The sequence below is a fragment of the Sus scrofa genome, chromosome 14, assembly GCF_000003025.6.
Source record: "Sus scrofa isolate TJ Tabasco breed Duroc chromosome 14, Sscrofa11.1, whole genome shotgun sequence".
Lineage (NCBI taxonomy): Eukaryota > Metazoa > Chordata > Mammalia > Artiodactyla > Suidae > Sus > Sus scrofa.
In genome coordinates this window covers 74569403-74593579 of record NC_010456.5, presented here as the reverse complement: position 1 = coordinate 74593579, position 24177 = coordinate 74569403, and the positions used below count along the sequence as shown (strand labels likewise).

At 49.2% G+C, this 24177-nt stretch overlaps 1 protein-coding gene across 8 annotated transcripts in view; it reads right to left on the bottom strand.

Annotated features, from left to right (window-relative positions):
- The window catches only part of CDH23 (cadherin related 23), a 467077-nt gene that overhangs the window by 141044 nt on the left and 301856 nt on the right, over positions 1-24177 (bottom strand). For all 8 annotated transcript variants that reach the window (XR_002338421.1, XM_021072656.1, XM_021072657.1 and 5 more), the window contains one exon: positions 2738-2802. Coding sequence is in view for 7 of the 8 variants with exons in the window: in XM_021072656.1 (XP_020928315.1) it covers positions 2738-2802 (65 nt within the window). In the remaining variant the exon portion in view is untranslated. The remainder of the gene's footprint in view (positions 1-2737; positions 2803-24177) is intronic.

Genomic DNA, 24177 nt, shown 5'->3' with positions numbered 1-24177 from the left:
CCACACAACTAGGAGACAGGCAGTAAATTTCTTGACATCAATATTGATTTTTTGGACTTGATACCAAAAGCAAAGACAACAAAATAAAAAACAAACAGGTGGGATTACATTAAACTGATAAAGCTTTTGAACATCAAAGGAAGCTATCAACTAAATGAAAAGACAACCTAGAGAATGGGAGAAAATGTTTGCAAACGTATGTCTAATAAGGTTCGTATCTAAAACATGCATATAGAGATCTCATACAATTCAATTGCAAAAAACCAAATCATCCAATTAAAAAATGGGCAGAGGATCCAAACTGACATTTTTCCAAAGACGACATACACATGGCCATCAGACACATGAAAAGTTGCTCAACATTGCTCCTCATCAGAGAAAATGCCAATAGAAACCACAGTGAGCTATCACTTCACGCCTGTCGGAATGGCTATCATCAAAAGTAGCAAGTGTTGGCAAGAATGTGAAGAAGAGGGAACGCTTGTGCACTGGCCAGCCACTATGGAAGAGTATGGAGTTTCCCCAAAAAACTAAAAACAGGACTACTATATCATCTAGCAATTCCACTTCTGGGCATTTCTCTGAAGAAAACAAAAACGCTAACTTGAAAAGACATCTTGGAGTTCCCACTGTGGCTCAGTGGGTTAAGAACCCAACTAGTATACATGAGGATGTGGGTTTGATCCCTGGCCTTGCTCAGTGGGTTAAGGATCCAGAGCTGTCGCAAGCTGCCGCATAGGTCACATACAGCTTCGATCTGGTGCTGCTGCGGTTGGGCTTAGGCCTCAGCTGCAGCTCAGATTCAACCCCTAGCCTGGGAATTTCCATATGCCGCAGGCGTGGCCCTTAAAAGCAGAAAGAAAAAGACAAAAAAGACATCCACGCCCCCATATTCACTGCAACATTTTTTTCAATTGCCAAGGTATGGAAAAAATTTAAGTGCCTATGGAAGAATGAATAGATAGACACACACACATGAGTATTATTCAGCCATAAAAAAGAAGGAAATCTTGCCATTTGTGACAACATGAATGGATCTCCTGAGGGCATAATGCTAAGTGAAATAAATCAGAAAGAGAAAGACAAATGCTGTATGATCTCACTTATGTGTAGAATCTAAAACAAAAAAGCACAAACGGAACTCATAAATACAGAGAACGCTGGTTGCCAGAGGCAGGGAGTAGGTGGTGGATGGAAAAATTAGTGAACAGAGTCAAAAGGTATAAACTTCTAGCTCTAAAATCAATGTCATGCGGGTGTAACATATGGTATGGAAACTACAGTTAATAATACCATATTGCATAGTTGAAAGCGGCTAAGAGAGTAGATCAGAAAAGTTCTCATCACAGGAAAACATTTTTTGTAACTACACGTGGTGATGGATGTTAACCGGGTTTATCATGGTGATCATTTTGCAACATGTACACATATCAAATCATGTTATATCCCTGAAACGAATAATAATATCCTGTCCATTATATCATGATTTAAAACCCCACATATTTGGGCAATTAAAAAAAAATTCTTCCATCCAGATGGTCTTGCACCAAAATGCTTTAAATAGGCAGCAAAGCCTCGAGCAAGGGGAGGAGTGAGCTCCTCTGAGTTGTCGGTTGACATTTGTGTACCAACCACCAAGCCTGGAAGGTCCTGGCTCTGAGACGAGGAAAGCCCCTAACCCAGAAGATGGGAAGAGATGAGAAAAATCCAAGATCATCAGAACCAGGCCACATGAACAGGGGCGTCCTCAGGAACAGGGGTGTCCTGTGCATTGGTCCTGCTGCTGGCCCCTTCCCCCCATTTGGAGGCCCCATCACAGAGTGGCTGAGAACAGCTGTGTACACCTAACAGTCTCTGTCTCTTGCTCTGTTACTCGCACAGACAGTTGGGGCCAGTGATCCAAGGTGACAGCCACTGTCTCACTCATCCTGTGGAACTTCCAGATGCATCAGGCACTTTGTCTTTAGAAACAGACACGCCCTCTGAATTCAACCTGGTTTTTGACCCTGTTGAAAATGAGAGGACTTCCCCTCGGCTCAGTTTAACTGAAGACAAGGGAAAGAGATGGCCCAGGACTTTGGTGGGTGACAGGGCAAAGCTGGTGCAGGTTAGGCAGCGAGTCCACCCACCCACCCACCTAATGGCTGTGGCTCATTGACAGCCCCTTCCTGCTGGAGGCTGTGTCTCCTGGTGGAGAAGACCACATGCCGAAGCCTGGCCCTGGCGCTTCTCAGCTGTGTGGCTTTGGGTAAGTGACACAGCCTCTCTGGGCTGCAGTTTCCCCATCTGTAAAGTGGGGATAATAAGAGTGGTCAGCCCTGAGTTCCTCCAGCATTCAGTTGTGAGGACTACATCAGAGAGCACAAGTTAAGCACTTGACAAAGAGCCTGACACATAGTGAGAGCTTCATAAGCTCAGCTGCTCTTCCTGATAGTGGTGGTATTGTGCTGTCATTAGCATTTCAAAGCTCTCTCTTTTTTTTTTTATTCCCCAAACTAAAAACTATGTTTTAGAAACTGGTTTCTCTGGGAGAAACTACGCCCCAGAGAGTTTAGGGAATTTGAGCAACACTGGACCACAATCGGGGCCAAACCAGCAGCAGTGCCCGTGAGTTAGGACTCCCAGCCCAGTTCCTTGGCCATGATGGGGTCACGGCGTGCTTCCCTGGCACGGAGAGGTTTCCTGGGCCTGGTGAGTGTCAGAAGGCCCCTGAGGAGGGACTGGGGCGGGGGCTCACCGGTCAGGGTCATCGCTGAAGAAGTAGTTGACTTCTCCGAAAGTGCCCACGTCACTGTCTGTTGCCTGCAAAGGAGAGAACAAAGTCGTTACTGCTTCCGATCTCACCAGGAAATGTCCCCAGTAACCCACGCTTCCCCTCTCCCAGCTCCTCAGGCCCAGGCCGAATTTTCTATGCTGTTCAGTAAGGTTTTCACCAGTCACGAATGGTGACTTAGGTTAATAGTGGAGTGTGTAGTCCTGGAGGATCATTTTACCTCAATCTCTAACTTTGTGAAACCACCCATCCTGGACTCATGTCAGACTTATTCTCTGCAGATGCTCAGAGGGCTCGGGGAGGGACCCTGGCCCTGGGGCTTGGGGTCACAACTTGAAGGTTTGCAAAATCTCAAACAAAGGTTGGATGCCTTTAATGATTCTGGTGATTCTCCTCCGGCCCCCAAAGCCTCCAAGTCAGATGTGCTACCCAGTGGGGGAGGCCCCTTGGGGGGATTTTTGATGTTCCCTCTTTAACCCCAGGAATAATCCACTGCCTGTGTAGGGCAGACTGGCATCTGGCCGGCAACTTCTGCTGGAAGCAGTCTGCCATCCACCCCCATCCATCTTCTCTGGCAGCCCTCCCTGCTCGAGCAAGTGCAATCTGAGTACAAACTGCTCTGCCTGTGACCTCAGGGACCGGGCTGGGAGCAGTCCTTGACCACAGCTGGGGCCTGTCAGAATCCTCTGGAAGTCTTCTTATTGTTGCTAGGGATAAAAACTTTTCTCTAGGGCAGTGAAGCTGGGGTGCCAGGAACTGGGAGCTGCAGGATGTGTGGGGAGAATGAAGAGAGAGGCTGATCCTGGTGGTTCTAGAATCCTGAATCTGACATCCTGCCTCTGTCTGGTTTGTGAGTCCAAGAGAATCTCTTTTCCAGGCTGGTCCAAGTTGGCTTCTGTCACTTACAGCCAAAAGACGCTGGAGAGAGAGAGGCCAGCTTTATGCTGATGGCGAGGGCAACACTGGTGACCCCTGCCAGCCTGCACTGCTATCATACCTTTCATAGTTTTGCTTTTTAGGGCTGAACCTGTAGCATGTGGCAGTTTCCAGGCTAGGGGTCGAATCGGAGCTACAGCTGCCAGCCTACACCACAGTCATAACAACACGAGATCTGAGCCCTGTCTGCGACCTTCACCACAGCTCACAGCAATACTGGATCCTTAACCCACTGAGCGAGGCCAGGGATCGAACTTGCATCCTCATGGACACTAGTCAGATTCGTTTCCGCTGGGCCAAATGAATATTTTCTTTCTTTCTTTTTTTTTTTTTTTTTTTTTTTTTTTTGGCCTTGCCTGTGGCGTGTGGATGTTCTTGGGCTAGAGGCTGAACCCACGCCACAGCAGCAACCAGAGCCACAGCAGTGACAATGCCAGATTCTTAACCTGCTGCACCATGAGTGAACGCCATACTTTTCATACTTACAAAGGCCATCCATGTTTATTATGACCTCATTTTATCCTTATAGCTGTTGCACCATGATGAGGAGGATAGACATTTCCACCCATCTCACAGATCACAAAACTGAGGTGCAGACCACAGTGAGGTCTGGTGTAACCCTGTCACAGTCTAGGTCACAACCAGGTTCAAGCAGAGTGGGGCAGACACTGGGACCCTTACTCCCAGCCCAGGGTTCCTTCCTTTAGGGCCCCGCACGAGGCCTTTTTCCATCTCCTCCCTTCTCCAGGAGGATGGTAGTTATAGGAGAGGTCTGGCTTTTGCGGCTGGGACCTCTGGGCTTCTACATTGTCCCTGGCGTGGTTACAGTCTGCAGTGCCAGCTAAGGGACACCATGCATACAGTCATTCAGTAGTTACTTAGTAAGCATGTGCTCCATGCCGGGCACTGTGACCTCTGCTCCCTCCCAGGCTACTGCCCTAGAGCTGGGTGAACTGCTACCTGCCACCAGATGCCAGATGCCAGTAATGGAAAGGGCTTGGGCTGACCTTGGGGTCACCTGTTTTACATGAAGGGCTTCTCTATAAGATCAAAATTGGATACAGTTTCTATTGCTAAAAAAATGTTTTAATATCTATTTTTATTTTTATTTTATTTTTTAGCTTTAAGGTGTAATTGGCAAAAATTATATCTTTATCATGTAATAAAAATTATTATAACATATATTACATTGAGGTATACCTGACAATAGGAAGGATTCCCACTATTGAGGTAATTAACCACCTGTACCTTTTTTCCCTTGTCTGGTGAGATTGCTTAAGTTCTATTCTCTTGGTACATTTCAGTTATATGCTACAATGTTAACTGTATCGTTACCATGTCATACATTAGATCCTCAGACCTTATCCACCTTATTACTGAAAATTCTTACTCTTTTTATCAGCCTCTCCGTAGTCATCCCCTTTAATACTCTGGTATTAAGTATTTTGGAGGGTCCTGTTTAAAATTCCCAGATTCTATAAAATATATACCATTCTGTGTTCTTTATGATAAACCTGAATTTCCAAAAAATGCTAAATTTTGTTCAGTATATTCAGTGCAGGAAGGCAGATAAGTGAGTAATATATTTCTATTCTAAATGATTTAAATGAAAAAAAATTATACCCAAAGGGTTAAGATCTTAGTTATCCAGAAAACTAGGTTATTCCAAAGGAAGCCATTTCAAGGCTGTGGACAGCCTGCTTCTGCAGGACTGCCTTTTTTTTTTTTTAACGGGTGCACTTGCGGTACGTCATACGGAAGTCCCTGGGACAGGGACTGAATCCGAGCTGCAGTCACTGTGACCTCTGCTGCAGCTGTGGCAATGCCAGATCCTTTAACCCACTGTGCCGGGCTAGGGAACGAATCTGTGCCACTGCAGCTACCCAAGCCACTGCAGTCAGATTCATAACCCACTGCACCACAGTGGGAACTCCTATAGGACGGCTTCTTGTGGTCAATTTTCAGTCAGCGTCCCCACTGTGTTTCAACAGACTGTGTGCAGACCTCTGTCCTTTCACTGTCCCAGCCAAGCTCTGAGCACATCCTGGGTTCCCAGGGGACGTGTGTCGAGTAAGAGGAAAGGTAAACGCCGAGCTCAGTAACTCACCCTCCAACCCAGGACCGATCCCTGGGCAGACCCTCCCCATGCCCTGAGTCACTCCTCACAGTAACACTGCGCTGATCCACTCTTGCCCACTCTGCACTCTTATCTCCACAATGACCATATGAGGTAGGTGCTATCCTTAGTACTGCTCCCAATTTACAGACGGGGAAACTGAGGCACAGGGAAGGTAAACAGCTGCCCTGAGCCTTCGCAGCTACACAAGGAGCAGAGTCGGGATTTGAACCCAATGCCATCTTGCCATGCCCTTCACCTCAATGTATTCTTACTTCTAAGAAGAGAACGTGTTCTCAAGAAGGAGAGGTGCCTGGTTATTTCAGGGGAGTAGAGACCAAAAACTTCTCATAAAAATCCCCCCTCTTGCCTCCCCTTTCAGGGACCAGAGAAGGTGGGGAGGCGCCCATAAGTCCCTTTTATTCCACCTGTAAGTAGCCATCACCACATGTGGTGTTATTAGACAACACCAACCGCAGCTTGGTCTGGGGGAGAGCTGACCAGATGCCATGAAGCCCCTTGGCCAGGGGTCAGTGTTGTGTAGAGACCCTCATTCCAGATTAGTGTCCACAGCCCAGTTCACTGTGTGACCAAATAGCAGCTCCCTGGGAGCGAGGGCATCCTCATCTTTCAAAGAAAATGGCTTGGGGAAGCGAGGAGGGCAGGGCTGCATCCGTGGGGCTTGCCTCTCATCTTGGATAGAGCCTGGCATGTGGCAGGTGCTTCACAGACGCTTGGGAAATGAAGGGACCAATTCTAATGGGAAGTGGGTGGTGGAGAGATGTGGGCAAGGGTGCGGACGAAAGAGGATTCTAAGGGGGAGGGAAAGGAGGGGCCAGGAGAAGGGGAGGAGGGAAAGGAGGTGAGGAGCTAGGAGGTGTCAGCAGAGAGGGCCAGGCTAAACCACAAGGGGGCGTTCCCTGTCCCTGAAGGTCACGTCTGGACCCTGGGGACAAGCCCTTCATATCTGTGTGCCCTATGGACTTGAACTTGGGCTGTCAGGGTGGGAAGGACCCCTGAGGCCCCCGTTGTCCAGTCTTCATTCTGGGGCCTAGAGCAACTGAGGCCCAGGGAAATTAGGTGACCAGTCCCCAGGGACAAGATGGGACTGCCTTCTTTCTCTCCAGGCAGACGTTGGCCTCTGCCACCCCTACCACCCCCCCCACTCCCTCCTTGAGTGGGCACAGCCATGGCTCCCACAGTGACCCCTTTCCCAGGGGGCCTCTCACTGCTGCCCAGGCCGCCGAAGCTGACCAGGGAAGATTTGTGAGTCCTTTAGTGCCACCGTCTAATGACCCTATGAAATATGTATGCCTTGTGAAGAGGAGAGGGAGAACCTTCATTTTTCAAGTGCACGAAGCAGAATAATGCAAAGATGAAAAGCTGCTTCTATGCGCCTGCCAGGGTGGGGGCAGCCGGCGCTGACACAGAGAGCCTGGCCAGGGTGCTCGGGCCAGCACCAGGTGGCAGGGGGGCCGGCTAGGGGCTCTGTGCTCAGGAGGAGGCAGCAAATGTGGCCCCTTGGCAGCCCTACTGAAGGTCCTCCACCTTCATGGGCATTCTCAGCCCTGCACGCCAGCCTCACATCTGATCATGTACAGTCTGGACCGTGTGCAGCTCCCGGACCTGACTGGCTCTGCCCACGATGCTCCCTTGCGGGTTCTTTCCTCTCCTGCCTTGCTCACCACTCCTGAGCTCCTGGCTCCCCAAGGCTGGGTTAGGGATCCTCCCTGCAGGGGATCTTCCCTGCCCTGTCTGCACTGAGCTGAAGCTGAGGTGTTTCTCACCCACCCTAGGAGGCTGCAGTGCCCTGAGGGCTGGTGGGATCATGGGGCCTGGATGTAAGGGCGGCTTGGATTAAGTTCAAGTAAGATCAGGCAAGATCTCTGACATCTAGAGCTTCATCTGCATCCACACAACATATATTAAGGTATACTATACACCGTTTAATTGTGACCACACTCGTATGTGGTCGCTACTGTTAAAGTCCTCTGCTCCCTGTCTTTAACAAAGGAGGCAACACAGACAGGATGATAAGTTGCCCAAGATCTCCCTGGGAGGGGGCAGAGCTGGCCTCCAAATCCTTGTGCGTAGCACCTTGTGGGAGAGGCCCCCAAAGCTCCATCCTTGTAGAGGCCAAGGAGCAGCTCGGCCATGCTGGCCTGCCCAGTAGGGGGCGCTGCCGGGCCCTGCCCCACTCCCACCCTGCGACCTGCCCCACTCAGGCAGGGCTGGCGACTGGCTCTGACCCAGTTCCACTCTGCCTGTCACAGTATTTGTCAAACAGCCTCCTTCCCAAGACGTGCTTTGTGCCTGAGCAACTGAAAAATCAACAGACAAATCCAGCGCCCAACAGTGACCCTTGGGCCCACATTAGGGAGGAGGGTTTGTGCAGAGAGAACGGAAATCCTCTTCAGGCCATGAACACCCTTCCCTCCTGCCATGTTTTGGGAATCAGCACATCTGTATCCCTGCAGGGCAGCTTCCGGGATCTCGCAGGCTGGTCAGATGGCCACAAGGATGGGGGACATGGATGGCCCAGCTGGCCAGGCTGGGGGGCTCTCATGTTGTACCTGGCAACTCTAAGAAATGCCAAACCAGGGTTCCAGGTGGGCTTGTCAACTGTGCTGCTGGCCCTCCCTCTGTGTCCCCACTACTATGCCATCCGGGCTAGGATCTCGCCTGCACGAACACACTAGCACATTTTACTACTTGCTAAGATTCTCGTTAGCGAGCCAGGGGCAAGAAGTCAAAACCAATGGCTAAAATGAACTTCCTCTGCTCAAAGAGCTTCAGTGGTTCCCCAGAGTTGCTGAATTAATTCCAGACCAGCACTTGGCGTCATGGCTCTGCCAGCCTGGCTGGCTTTGGCAGTTCTGCATCTATCTCTCTCTGATGCCCCCAAACTGTCCTCTCATTCCTCAGTTGTACCATCCCTTTGTTCCATAACTGCTGTCCATGCTCTGGCCCACTCCTCAGAGCTCCACCCTTGGGGAGCTCCCTGGCTGCTTGCTGTTCTTGACCTGAGAGCCCCTGGCTGTACCCATTTTGGAACCCTCGGAACAGCCTGCCGTTCCTGACACCTGCGTGTGTATGCCCTGTTCCCTCCTCTTGATGGACAAGTTTGTACCTGACCTATTTTTGTATCTTCTGTTGCGTCTGGCATAGGGGTCAAAAATCTTTGTCAAATTTAGGAAAATCTGGGATTTCCATTGCCACATGGCCATGCTTCAATGGCCCCCGGTGCACTTCTCATCAGCAGATACCACAGTGGACCATGAGCAGCCAGAGTGGGGCTCCTTGGGTTGCCCAGGAAGCAGGGCTGAGGTTTATAAAGCATCTCCAGTGAGTCTCCCAAGCTCAGATCTCCCACCCAAGCTCCCTACCAGCCAAACGTTAGAGGTTGTGGGGAGTGGGAGTGGGGGGTGGGGTGGGGACGCACTCACTGAACAGCCATCGCAGTCAGCTGCAGGCATGCATGGAGCCACTGAGATGGGCTGAGTGGGTCTGAAGGGGCCGGCAGATGGGGGATGCCTGGCGCACCATGGCAAAAACCTTCACCAAAATGATGACCAGACTCATGCATGGTCATGTACTCAGTAAATATTTTCTGAGTTTTCCAGTGTGCCAGCTACTGTGCCAGGCTCTGAGGTCATGGACATAAGCATGACAGTGCCCTTGATGGCATGTGACTTACAATCAGAAAGGGGAGATCGACAATAATGGAGCTAAATAACCCAAAATAAAATAGCTAAATAACACAATTTCAGACAGTGGTAACAGCAGAAAATGGGCTAGCAGGTGACTGGGGTTTCTATATTAGCTTGACTAGTCCTGGAGATAGTCTTTGGTAAAGTGTATTTGGGTCAAGAGGACAGTCACCGGCTGGATACAGAGAAGCCCAGTAGCTCCTGATGAGAACTGCTCTCCCTGAGGCCTGGAGGTGGCTCAGAATGACTCTGCCTCCCCCAGGGGAAGCACCTGCAGCTCAGGAAGACTGGCCAGCAGGTCAGCTTCTGTCCCCGAGGTCAGCACATGGGAGAGGGTGCGGCTGGGACCGTCTACTGCCCCGCACCTGATTTATAAGGCATCGCCTCTGATTCTCCCCAACCCTGGCATTACCAGCTAAACTAATTCCCTCATTTGGGGCTTTATAATTGCATCTGCGAGCACTTATTTCCTTGATGGACAATGCCGGCAGAAGTATAATTTTCTTCTGCTGACAAAAAGGGAGAAAAAATACATATACACAGGGGGGAAAATTCCAAAGGTTAAGACAAGGTGAACCTGCAGCGGGGGAATGGCCAGATCTCCAGACCGGACAGGGCCACGTCAGAAGCATCTAACTCTCCCTTGGCTATAGGGCAGGGAGGGGGTCAAATGCTATTTTCCTGCTATTTCCCTTTGAACACTTACTGTGTGCCAGCCACTGTGAACAGCATTTCCCACGCTCTCTTTCATTCCATCTTCCCCAAAGCCCTATGGGATCAGCACCAACATTATCTCCATGTCACAGATGGAGGGAACAGAGGCTCAGAGAGATCAATGGACTTGCCCAAGATCAAGCAGCCACAGTACCAGGACATGAACCCAATACAGACGACGGCAAGGCAGGTGCTCTCAACCACTGCCTGCCCCTGCCCAGGACCCCCTCCCCTGTGGAGGGCAGGGGGAGAGGTGTCCTCATGCAGTTTGAGAGCTCAGCCATGGGAGCCAGGGTGCTCCTACCAGGTGAGTGGCCTCACCCTGTAGACCAGATGGGCCTCCACGGGCAGTCTTCTTGTCACAGGGCTCTGCCCCCAGCCTCTGCCTGGCGGGGCTGCACTCTAGCAATTCTGGCCGTGCGCATCAGCAGGGGAGGCAGAGGGCCCTGGCTGTGATTTCCCAGGATGCAGGCCCTCAGCCAAGATCCTTGGCCCCCAAATAAGGTCCCCCCTGCCCCAGCCCCACCCAAGGTTGGACTTGGTGTATGCAGGTGGCTCAGGGGACAGACTCGGAGAGGCTGTCACTTGCTAAAGGCTGGGGCAGCCTGGCCAGCCGTGAGCAGCGTTCTGACCCTGGCAGGGCTCTTCACCCAGCACCCTATGGATCTAGCTCTCCCTTCCACTAGGATGCCAGGGCTCCCTGTGCAGCCTAGCTCCCTGGCCTCTGACTCTCCTCACATCTCCTGCCCACCCTGAGGACCATTTCGACAACAGTCAGGTCCTCTTGTCTCTTTGTCTCTTCCCAAGAGCCCTCAGCCTGTTTGCACAACAGTCACCATCTCTCACCTTCTTCCCTTCATTTACCCTGGACCAAGGGCCTCCCTTCCAGGGTACCCGCCTTGCTGACACACGGCCACCATGAACCCCTGCACTTCCCTGTTATCCCCCATCATGGCCTGCTGGTCATCTGTCTGCTGAGGTTGGGCTTTATGCCCCTACCTGACTTCCAGCCATTCTGGCCTCCTCCCGGGTCTGCCTCCCACCACTGCTCATCAGATGCCACAGCGCGCTGGCACTCCCACCCCTCCCTGGGGACAGCCGCCCTCCTCTCTCATGTTTCTAAAAACCCTCTACCCTTCTTTATAGCTAGAAAGTCCTGCCCTTGTGTCTTCTCTGCCCTCACATTTCCCCTCCCCCCTCTCTCTACACACACACACACACACACACACACACACACACACACCCTTTCTCTGTCTCTCTCCCGCCCTGTGTCTCAGGCAGCCCCCAATACATCTTTGTCCCACCCCACCCCACATACTCTCATAGAAACTTCCTCTTTCTGGCTCAGGTAGACCCCATCCTGCTACACACACAAACAGAGAAACACGCACATTCGCACCCACCCTCAGTCTCCAGCAACGGCCCACCCCCACCTCAGCCCCTGTGGCCCCCGCACACCCCTTCCCAGCCACCTGTGCACCTCTCCCCACAGGCCGGCAGCTGGCAGGCACACACTCAATCACTCTCCACCAGCGTCCGCACCCCCGTCATGCACGCTTGCCCGGATGCCCTGCATGGGGCTTCTGCTCTGAAGCAAGGCGGGCCCAGCTGCCTCCCCAGCAGCCCTGGGTCCCAGCGATGGTGGCAGGCAGCGGGCACCGGTGAGCAGTTCTGCTCCCGTGCACAGATCTGCAGAGAAGGGCACACGGTACAATTTGTTCAGGAAACAATAGCAATGTTTGACATGTCATAAGGATTGATGGAGCAGAAATTTACATGGGAGAATGCATTTTTAAACAGCTCCACGGAGCCCCGGTGCTTTGCTGGTAATGCTTTCCACATTCATCATTTGCTGAGCCCCTCCGAGTAACTCCTTAAACCACGTGAGATTAAGTGCACTCTTGCAAGCTCCTGGGGGGCTGGGGGGCTGGCAGGAGGCAGGAGGGACTCCACTGGAGAAGCCCACTAGCCCAGAGGCCGGAGTGCCCTCCACTTGGCCCACACTCCTGTCCACGGTGCTGTGGACGAGGATTTTGGCTTCCCTCCAGGACACAGGGTAGAAGCTGATGGCCAGGACATATCATCTGGTCTGCCCCACACTTCTGGGAAAATGCTCGGTGTGTCTGTTTCCCTCATCAGCTCAGAAGGATGCTAGCTAATCGGAGAAGGACACCGGCTGATGGGGGAGGGCATGGGGAGTGCGGGGTGGACAGAAGTCAGGTTGGGCTGGAAGTTGCTACTCTGAGCACCTTCCCGGGGGGTTCCTGGCCAGGCAGTGGTGGTCGCCCTGCTGGGAGGAGAGGAAATGATGGTGGCTGTAAGAAAGTGCCTCCCACTGGACTTAGTGGAAAGATAAGGAGGTGAGTGCTCCAGGTGGATGGGGGGACTAGGGAGTAAGTGAGAGTGCAGGAGAGATCCAGGAGCGGAAGAAAGATACATTCAGGAAAGTCCCCAGGTCCTGGCCTTCTGAGTGTGTAGGAGGCCTCAGGACTAAAGGGTACTTGTGGGGAGGCTGGGGACAGAGGCTCAGAGCACGTGGTTGGGGGGCATTGCCGAGAGAGAGGGCAGCTAGGAAAGGGGGGGGACCCAGTGGGTGGTGGGGCTCCCTCGCGTTCCACCGTGGACCTGGGATGGCTGGCCTGCACACCATCACGCACGCCCACATCACTAGCTGCTCACGGTACTAGGTACAGAGAAGGTCTCAGGATCTCCCTCAGCCCCACCTTCCCTACAGGAGCTAACAAGCTGGGGAGCGTGGTAAAGCCTCTATGATGCCTGCTGGACTCTCTGGCCCTGAAGGGTCACAAATGTGGAGGCACAGTACACCAAGGGCTTCAAAAGGATTTGTGGCTCCATGGAGGGGCATGAAAACCCCTCCAAAATGGAAGAGTGAGATCCAGGTTCTGGCCCAGCTTCTGCCCAGCCCTTCAGCTGTGGGACTTTGAGGAAGACACCCTGGGCTTCAGGGGCTCCTGGCCCATCTGCCTGCTTCTCCTGTGGTGCTGGCAGCCCATCCTCCACCAGAGCCAGAGGAAGTGTCTGACCATACGAGACACCATTCTCCAGCGTCAAAGGCTCGTCAAAGTTCTTGCCAGGCCCCTGAGACTTGGTATACACAGCCTCTGGTGCCTCCAACAGTAACATCTATTCTAAGCCTCAGTTTCCTCATCTGTAAAATGGGCCCAATTATTGTCCCTGTCCCATGGGCTTGGTGTGGGTATTTTGGAAAGTGCTCCTTAGAAGGTGCTTTAGACCAGTGCCAGGAACCCAAGAACCACCATCTAGAGGAAGTAGTATTCCTCTTTCTACCCACCCTTCTAACTACTCTTTCTAGTCCTTAGCAAACATGCTTCCGCAGAGAGGCCTCTCTCAGCCTGGCCTTCCCACCTGAGCTGTGCCAGCAGCTGCGGGGGGAGAGGGAGGGGAAGCAGCACTGAGCCCTGCAGGCGGGGGTGTCCCCCCAGGGGGCCAGGCCCAAGGCCCACATATTAACGTGTCCCTCTGCAGCAGGGGGAGGAGGGATGAGGCTCAGGCTGACAGGTGCGCTCAAGGTGTGGGGTCCCCGGCTTGCTTGTTATGGCAGCCACGCTGTTGTTCCTGGGCTCCTCCACCCCCTTCTTTATTTCTCTTTATTTTATTTTAAAACCTGGAAATAAAAATTGATGGGGAGCAAATTGCCCTGGCCAGCGGCTCTGGGCTTAAAGGAGTCGTCACAGGAAAGCAATTACGGGATGTCAAGGGCTGTCAGGGTAGCCGTGACTGCCTGCGCCCTGTGCATGGCGATCCCAGGCCTCCTGCTGGGGAGATGCCAGGTTGGCTGGGAGGACGGATGTGGGGCCCCCTAGAGTCAGGGAGATAATGGTAATCACCACCTTGCTGAGTGTCAACTACAGGCCTGGCACTGTGTGAGGAGCTTGACGCGATTTGTTCCTAATCCTAAAAACAAGCAGCAAGACGGGGTCACAATCCCATTTTACAGATGGAGCCACTCCAGCTGAGATGACTGCAAAAATAGTAACAGTAGCTCGCTCTGGTTCAGTCTTTCCTGGGTTCCAGGATTTATTCCAAGAAATTGGCACATTTCATTCCCACTCCCCCTGTGAGATAAGTACTAACACCACCCTCATTTTGTGCTTGTGGAATGTGCCCAACTGTGACAGAAGTAGCAGGCACCACACACATCCCTCCATGCTCACTTCCACACGGCAGGGGCTGCTTCGGTGGGAGTATCTGTCCCTCTCTTGGCCTGTGGGTGTTTTTTTTTCCAAGGGAGCAGTTGGCACGATGGGGTGTCCACATCCCCAGAAGCTGCTCCTACTCGATGGAGGCTAGGAGTCCACAGACTTACACCCCGGCCCCCTCGCCCTGAGCTCTGATAGCTCAGGCACAGCTTCCCCCGATTTCCCAGTGGATGGAGCTCCAGAAACCCCGTGGTAACTGGCTTCACGATGTTCCTTCCCTTGAGTGACCTCCTGTGACCTCTCACTCCCACCTGAGATTCCTGGGGTCACCTCCCAAGCAAACTACCTGCTCTCAAGTCCTTGTCTCAGGGTCTGCTTCTCGGGGAGCCAACCCTTAGACACAAGCCTCAGACTGGACGCTGGGCACACCACGGGGAACCTGACAGTACGCTCCTGACTCCCACGGTACTTGCAGCAGCCAGTGCAAGGAGCTCCCAGGCTTGGGGTCCTGCAGTGAATCAGCAGCCAAGCTGGGACTTGAACCCTTGTCTGTCTGACATTCACATCAAAGAGAAAAATATGCTGTCTCTTTTTCATCCCTTTGGGTGTGAGGAAGACTCAACTGAGTGCCTTTTTAAAAAGTCACATTTGACCATCCAACAAAGCCTGGGATGCAGAAAGTCATTTTCCCAGGGATGTGGAAGGAGAGGATGGTTGGGGGTGAATGAGATGTTCACAGTCAGAAGGCATGCGAGGCCTTTCTGGGACCAGTTATCAAGCTGGGATTATGTGGTAGAGAGTGAGAGGGGGAGGGGGCCCGAGAGATATGGGGACAGACACCATGGCCAAGGCTCAGCTAAGTGGGGCCTTATGTGCAGAGGCGATGGAAGGAGGAGGAAGAGACAGTCCAATCAACCTCCTGGGGATGCAGCCAAACCACAGTTGGGAACACTTCCCCCTGCTGCTGGATCTCACCACTATACACTTGCCTGGGGTTTGACCCCCTCCCTCTTTCTCCCTGTCCCCACAGGATGCAACAGGCAGCTCTTTGGGGAAGGTCTAGTGTGAAGGATCGGGAGAGGTCCCTGGGTGGGTACCTGGTCCCCACCCACCAGCCAGGACACATCCTCATGCAAGGTGACTTGCAGCTCGGTGGCCCACCCCCCTCCTACCATTGGCGGGCTCTGATTGGGCCAGCACGTGCAGCTCGCTAATGAACCGGATTGATTCTACCTACGTCCTCCTGTTGTCTCCTAAATGGCAAGCCACACATCTGATTGATTAAATACCCACTCAATTGCCCGCCTGACAACTCCATCACTCCGCCTGCAGGTCCCTACTGAATTTTACAGCCCCACGATGGCAGAAGAAATTAAGGTCAAAGTCCAACACAGGAACTATAAATCACCTGTGATCCTGGGACCAGCAAAGGGCTATGGCCCCAGCCCCTCACTCACCTGGGCCAGACCAGCCCAGGGCTTCATGGCGAGACAGCCAGATCCTGAGTGTCAGTATAGGTTGGGGAAGGTCTGCTGGGAGCCCACCTGCCTGAGAAGCAGTCCCTAACCACAGACACTTGGGTTTTCTCACTCCTTTGCCCATCCCACTTCCAGCAGTTAGAACGTTCTAATGCTGACTGAGAAACGCTCTAACAGGAAGGCAGCATGTCTAGTTTATAAAGACTTTATTCCCAAGGAGGTCAAAACATTCTAGCCACACTGCTCAAAAAAATGTCCCAGAAATGGCTAGGTTGCTAGAAATGTCCGGCAGCCTTCTCTCCATTTTTTTCTTTATGGTCACATCCAGAGCATATGGACGTTCCCAGGCCAGGGTCTGAATCCCAGCTGTGGCAACACCAGATCCTTTAACCCACTGCACCAGACTGGGGATCAAACGCAGATTCTTAACCCACTGTGCCATAGCAGGAACTCCACGCCTTCTATTTTGCAGATGGAAAAACAGGCTCACGGAAAAAGGGGGTTGCTCAGGGTCCTTCAGCAAATTGAAGTTCTTGGTCTTCTGACCCAGGTTTGCAGGTCTTGCTACAGTGGGGACCTAAAAGGGTTTTTTTGGGTCCTGGTCCCGTTTTTCTTTTGGGCAGGGGGTATCCCCTGCGGGTGGCTGGGCCTTGGGTTCAGCTTGGATGTCAGCTAGTCAAGTTCAGTTTCCATCTCGTCATACCTCTTGGCCCCATAGTTTCACCAGGTGAGTGTCCATGAGGAGGCAGTTTTGCCTCGCAGTAAAGGGAAAGGACTGTGACAACTTGAGACAAGGGTTCATGCCTCAGCTCTGCCCCCTCCACAGCTGTGACCTCTGCAAGCAGCCAGCTTCTCTGAATCTCAAAGCTCTCATCTATAAAATGAGGACACTAATTTCTACCTCACCAGGCTGTCATGGGGATTCAATGAGATAACACAGGTAAGGTGCTCAGCTTGGTACCAGGCACTTAATATGAGCACCCATCATCCATCTCTTTAGCATCTACTCAATGGCAGGCACTGTGCTGAGTTCTTCACATGTATTATCTCATTGAACCCCCACCACAACTCCTCAAGGAACTACTGTCATCACCCTTTTCCAAAAGAGGAAACTGAGGCACACAGAGGTTATTTAGCAGGGACTTAAACATCCATGCTCCCTTTCTCAAATGAACAGAAACCATGCTTTTTTAGGTGACACAACACCTACCTGGCTAAAATACTATGTTTCCCAGATCCCAGAACACAGGCACATAACTAAGTTCTGGCCAGTAAAATGAAAGCAGAAGTTTGCAAGGCATTTTCAAGAAGTCTTCTAAAGGGAAATGAATTAATCTTCAAAAAAGGAGACAAGAATATACAATGCGGAAAAGACAATCTCCTCAACAAGTGGTGCTGGGTAAGTTGGACAGCTGCATATAAATCAATGAAGTTAGAACACACCTTCACACCATCCACAAAAATGAATTTAAAATGGCTTAAATATAATGTAAGACACCATAAAACTCCTAAAAGAGAACATAGGCAAAACATGCTCTGACATAAATCATACTAATGTTTTCGTAGGTCAATCTCCCAAAGCAATAGAAATAAAAGCAAAAATAAACAAATGGGACCTAATCACACTTACAAGCTTTTGCACAGCAAAGGAGACCGTAAACAAGATGAAAAGACAACCTAAGGATTAGGAGAAAATATTTGCAAATGATGCTACTGACAAGGGCTTATTCTCAAGATAAACAAACAGCTCATACAACCCAACAACACAAAAAATGAACAACCCAATTGAAAAATGGGCAGACCTAAATAGACATTTCTCCAAGGAAGACATACAGATGGCCATTAGGGACATTGAAAAGATGCTCATCATCGCTAATTATTAGAGAAATGCAAATCAAAACTACAGTGAGGTACCACCTCACACTGGTCAGAATGACCATCAGTAAAAACTCTACAAATAATAAACGCAAGAGAGGGTATGGAGAAAAGGGAATTTCCTTACACTACGGGTAGGAATATAAATTGGTACAGTCACTATGGAAAACAATACGGGGCTTCCTCAAAAACCTAAAAATAGAGTTGCCATATGATCTAGTGATCCTGCTGTTGTGTATATACAAGACAAAATTATAATTTGAAAAGATACATGCATCCTTTTGTTCATGGCAACGCTATTTACAATAGCCAACACATGGAAACAATCTCAATATCCATCAACAGACAAATGGATCAAGAAAATATAATATATATATGCAGTGGAATATTACTCAGTCATTAAAAAATGAATAATGCCATTTGCAGCAACATTGAAGACCTAGAGATTATCATGCTAAGTGAAGTTAGCTAGGCAGATAAAGGCAAATACTATATGGTATTACTTACATGTGAAATCTAAACCACGACACAAATCAACATATCTATGAAACAAAAATAGACTCACAGATATCAAGAGCAGACTACAGTTGCCAAGGTGGGGATGGGGGAAGGAAGGATTGGGAGTTCAGGATTAGAAGAGGCAAACTATAGGATGGATAGACAACAAGGTCCTACTGTATAGCAGAAGGAACTATATTCAAAATCCTGTTATACACCATAATGGAAAAGAATAAAAAGAACATTTATCTATATGCATAACTGAGTCACTTTGCTGTACAGCAGAAATTAACACAATATTGTAAATCAGCTATACTTCAATAAAACTTAAAAAAGGTAAACCATAGATTAAAAACATAGAAAACAAAGGATATAGTAAGAAAGCATTTTAAAAAGGACAATGAAGGTGAGATGAAGCATGTTGATAATGACGATAAATGTAATGGAGTTAAACTCTCTTGTTAAATGGCAAAGATGCTCAGATTAATTAAAATCTATATGTAGAACATTTATTAGAGGCAGTTCTAAAACAACATTTAAAAAAAAAGAAGGGAGAGTGCCCTTCTTCATTTTCTCCATTCTGCAGCTTGGGATCTAGAAGCGAAGGCTGGAGCTGTAGCAACCATCTTGGACCATAGAGATGAGCACCACACTCTAGGAATGGTCGGAAAGTGAGCTTGAAGGAACCAATCAAGGCTGCTCACTTCTAGACTACTTTTAAATAGGAGAGACATACATTTTGATCTTGCTTAAGCAATGATTGGGGAGTTTCTGTTAGTGGTAGCTGTGTTGGGTCATTACTGGTACAAGTAACTTATTCAAAATTATATAGCTCAAAAATGGCTGAGCCAGAATGAACTTGGGCAATTAAGCCTGGACCTGGGGTCTGGGGTCTTTACCACTCTGGCCCCCTGTAGTTAGCACTTGAGAAACAGGAGATGATATCATTATCATCATCATTACACAGTAACAGAGAAGGCTCCTTCTTAGGTTACCATATATTAATTGATCATAAATTAAATTTAGTGGGTCATAACTACCATTAAAAAAAGAAATCTTGTAGAATGAAACAAAATAGTAGGCTGAAAACTCTAAGACATTGATGAAACAAACTGAAAATGACAGAAGTAAATGGAAAGATATCCTATGTTCATGGATTAAAAAACAAATACTGTTAGAATTTCCATACTACCCAAAGCAATCTGCAGATTCAATGCAATCTCTATCAAAATTCCAATGGCATTTTTCACAGAAATAGAACAATATAAAATTTGTGTAGGACTACAACAGACTCCCAAGTGCCAAAGCAACCTTGAGAAAGCAGAATAAAGCTAGATGTATCATGCTCCCTGATTTCAAAATACAAAGCTATAGAAATCAAAACAGTATGATACTGGCATAAAAACAGACACAGGGATCAGTGGAACAGAATAGAGAGTTCAGAAATACACCCATATATATAGGTCAATTCATTTATGACAAGGAGCCAAGAATATACAATTGGGAAAGGACAATCTCTTTAGTAAATGATGCTGGGAAAATAGGACAGTCATATGAAAAAGAATAAAACTGGATCACTATCTTTCACCATATATAAAATTAACTCAAAATGGATGAAAGACTTAAATATAAGACCTGAAACCATACAACTCCCAAAAGAAAACATAGGTGGGAAGCTCCTTGATGTCAGCCTTGGTGATGGTTTTTTGGGACTTCACACCAAAAACAAAGGCAATAAAATAAAAAAATAAACAAATGGGATTACATCAAACTCAAAAGCTTCTTAACTGCAAAAGAGACCATCAATAAAATGAAAAGACAACCTACTGAATGGGATAACATATTTGAAAATCACCTGATAAGGGGTTCATATCCAAAATACCTCTAGAAAATGCATACAACTCAATAGAAAAACCAATCTAATTAAAAAATGGGCAGAGGATCAGAATAGAAATTTTTCTAAAGACACCATACAGATGGGCACTTGAAAAAGTGTTCAACATCACTAATCCTCAGGGAAATGAAAATCAAAGCCCCAATGAGATATTACCTCACACCTATCAAAATGGTTATTATTAAAAAGAAAACAAATAGCAAGTATTGATGAGAATGTGGATGGAAAACCCTTCTGCACTGTTGGTGGGAATGTAAGTTGGTGCAGCCACCATGGAGAATAGTATGGAGGTTCTTCAAAAATTTAAAAATAGAACTACCATATGTTTCAGCAATTCCACTTCTGGGTATTTATCTGAAGAAAATTAAAACACTAACTTGAAAAGATATCTGAACTCCCATGCTCACTACAACATTTTTTTTTATAGTAGCCAAGATATGGAAACAACCTAAGTGTCCACTGATGGAGAATGGATAAAGAAAACGTAGGCACACACTGGAATATTATTCAGTCATAAAAAGAAGGAAATCTTGCCATTTAGTGACAACACTAGATGGACCTCTTTGGGGGAATTAGGCTACGTGGAATAAGTCAAAGACAGACAAATAATATATGCTTTCACTTATATGCAGAGTTGATTGATTGTCTTTTTAGGGTTGCACCCACAGCATATGGAAGTTTCCAGGCTAGGGGTCCAATTGGAGCTACAGCTGCCAGCCTACACCAGAGGCACCACAGCTCAGGATCTGAGCTGCATCTACTACCTACACCACAGCTCATGGCAACGCTGGATCCTTAACCCACTAAGCGAAGCCAGGGATTGAACCTGCATCTTCATGTATACCTGTCAGGTTTGTTACTGCTGAGCCATGATGGGTACTCCTGTAGAATTGAATCACCACCACTGAAATTGAGCTCATAGCTACAGAGAATAAATTGGTGGTTGCCAGAGGCAGGGTTGTGGGTGGGCAAAATGAGTGAAAGAGGTCAAAAGGTACAAACTTTCAGTTATAAAATAAACTTCTGGGAATGTAACATACAGTGTGGTGACTATAGTTAATGATACTCTATATTACACGTTTGAAAGTTGCTAAGAGAGTACATTTAAAAGTTCTCATTAAAATACGAAATCTAGTAGAATTAAATCAAAAGAACTAGTGTTTATTATCACTATAGTAGGGAAGTATTGTTTTATCCTACACATGGATGTGTGCGTATGTATTCTGGGTCATGAAGTTAAACATAGTTTTTATTATGAACCATGGTATTTAAAAAAAAGTTTGGAAAACACTAACCAAACCAGTGGGCATATGGGACTTTAAGCCACTCTAGAAACAAGGTTGATATGAACCACAGCTGTCATCCCCTCCAAAAAGGACTGAGCAACAAGATTAAGTCACCCCAGACCCAGCAGGCACAGCTCAACTTCTCCCTAAACCTCTGTGGGCACCCTTACCCACTCCCTCAGGCTTTCCCCCACCTGCTCCCTGGTGGCTGCTCAGGGCCCACCCCTTCTCTGTTGGCTTGTCCCAGGGCTCCTGACCCTCCTGGCAGGTGGCACATGTGGACTTTGTATAGCCATTTGCTGTACTGCTTTGATGAACTCATTCTGGCCCTGGTCACGCTTACAGCTACCCATTGTCTGCTAGCCCAGGGGGTCTATTTTCTGCGCTCTGGTGTCCTCTGAGCAACTGCCTGAGAGGAACAATCAGCAGCTAACCTATTGAAGGGTGACTGACAGGAGCAGAGGGCAGGGAATCACAGCTCTTGGTGCAGGAGGGGGCTCTCAGGGGCAGGTGGTCACACGCTGTTGGCACAGGAGGCCTTAGAGAGCGTCTAGCACAACTCCTTTCTTTTACAGATGAGGGCACCGAGGGCCCTGGAGCCAGGAGCCTCCTCAAGGTCACCCGGTGACGGGACAGCTCTTATTTCCCAGGGCAGTACTGGGATGGGCACCTGGAGACAGCTGATTCCAAGTGGCTGGAGCCCAGCATGGGAATGGGTGCTTGATGGTGACCAGCCAACAGGACGGGGACCCTGGGGCTTTAGATAGGGAAGACCTTGTTTGAACTCTGGCTTGGTCACTCACTAGCTGGCTGGCTACAGGTTACTTACCTCTCTGAACTTCTGTTTCTTTCTTCTGTACCACAGGTCTGGTGAATGGATGTTGTGAGCTCAGTAAATGCCCAGCACTTTTTTTTTTTTTGGGCTCTTGTCTTTTTAGGGCTGCACCTGCAGCATATGGAGGTTCCCAGGGGTCTAATGGGAGCTGTTGCCACCAGCCTAGACCACAGCCACAGCAATGCCGGATCCGAGCCATGTCTTTGACCTACACCATAGCTCACGGCAATGCTGGATCCTTAACCCACTGAGCGAGGCCAGGGATCGAACCCGCAACCTCAAAGTTCTTAGTTGGATTTGTTTCCACTGCTCCACGACAGGAACTCCTGCCCAACACTTTATAGCTTGTTACTTGTCTCTTCTGTAGCAACAAGCTACAGACTATAAAATAACCAACTATAAAGTGCTGGGCATTTACTGAGCTCAAAACACCCACTCACTAGGCCTGTGGTGATGAATAACAGGGTCCTCTCAGTTTTTTGGCAGAGGGGCAAAGGTCAGTGGCAGACAGAGCTGCTCCTGTCAAGGTTGGGGGATTCTGGAGGCACCACCCCGAGGGAGGCATTCAAGGCTTGACAAGAAAAGGGGCTTTAGATCAATTTGCCAAAAATGAAATAGTTGAGCGACAACTAAATAGCTGGAAACCGTCAGAACTTAAGCAAGGTCTGGGACAATCCACATCAGGGGCGGCAGAGCTGAGGGATCCCCAGGTCACCATTCTGACCCAGTCCCTAGCCAGTCACAGGCAGCCCCTCTGTGGCTTCCCAACCCACAAGCCCTGCCAAGGCTCCTTGCAGAAGGCCAGGGTGGCAGTGGACAGCCAGCTGTGTTCTCTCTCTCCTTAGCACCTGTCCTACCTCTCATTCCATCCCCATTTCAGTTTTACGGATTGATATTTAGATTAAAGAGATAAACACAGCCGTGGAGCACTGAGGCCTGACAGACAGAGGAACTTGGACCTGTCAATCACCATCAGCCAGCTCAGCTCCCTCGCAGTGCCTGGCCAGCAACACCAGCCCGAATTGCAGATTAAAGGGGCCCAGAAGTACAGCCTAGATGCCCCCTAAAACCAGGGGAGGGTATATCTACAAAGGCCTTTCAGGTCAGCTTGGGAGTAGAGCTGGGGTGACTACCATTTAAGTGTATGTGTGTGTGTATGTGTGTGTGTGTCTTTAGCCTCTCTCCTCCCCTCCCCAGGCTGCAGATAAAGAATTCAATTTTCTTTTAAATGGTGGGGAAATTGGAAGAGATTTTGTTCTGTTTAAGCACAGCTGGAGTCTCAGGTCTCTAGAGATTGGAGAACAATGAGATCAATTAAGATGCCCGTGTGAGCGGATGTCAAGAGGGGCTGGGGAGAAAGTGCAGAGTAGTGGGGGTGGGCAGCAGGAAGGGCGGCTGAAGGGACTTGGCTGTCAGGAAGTCCAGCTTCCGCTCTTTCTCATGTTGACCTGCCCGTCTCTGTTGAGTTTTGCTAAAGCATCTGGACAGATCCTACCCAGTGGGTGGTATTATCATCTCCCAGACTTAATAATTTATGTTGGCAATTTCTGTCACCAGCTTTATACAAGTAGAGAATCAAGCTGAAGCACTGGCATCAAAAGCAGAGAGAGGCCACTACTCTAGAGCAGCATGGACAAAATTGGACACCTGGCAGGCAGCAGGGGCTGGTACCACCACAAGTGCATTTTCTGTGTGCAGGCCTGGGACACACATTATCCTACAACATTGCTCATTTGGGAATATTCTCCCCATTTTATAGAGGGGGAAACTGAAGCCCAGGGACAGTAAGTAACCTGCCCAAAGCCAACCTGTGGTGAAAAGCTGAGGTAGGACTCCAGCCCAAGGCTGTTTGCCCACTTGCACCTGGCAGTCAAGAGGGGA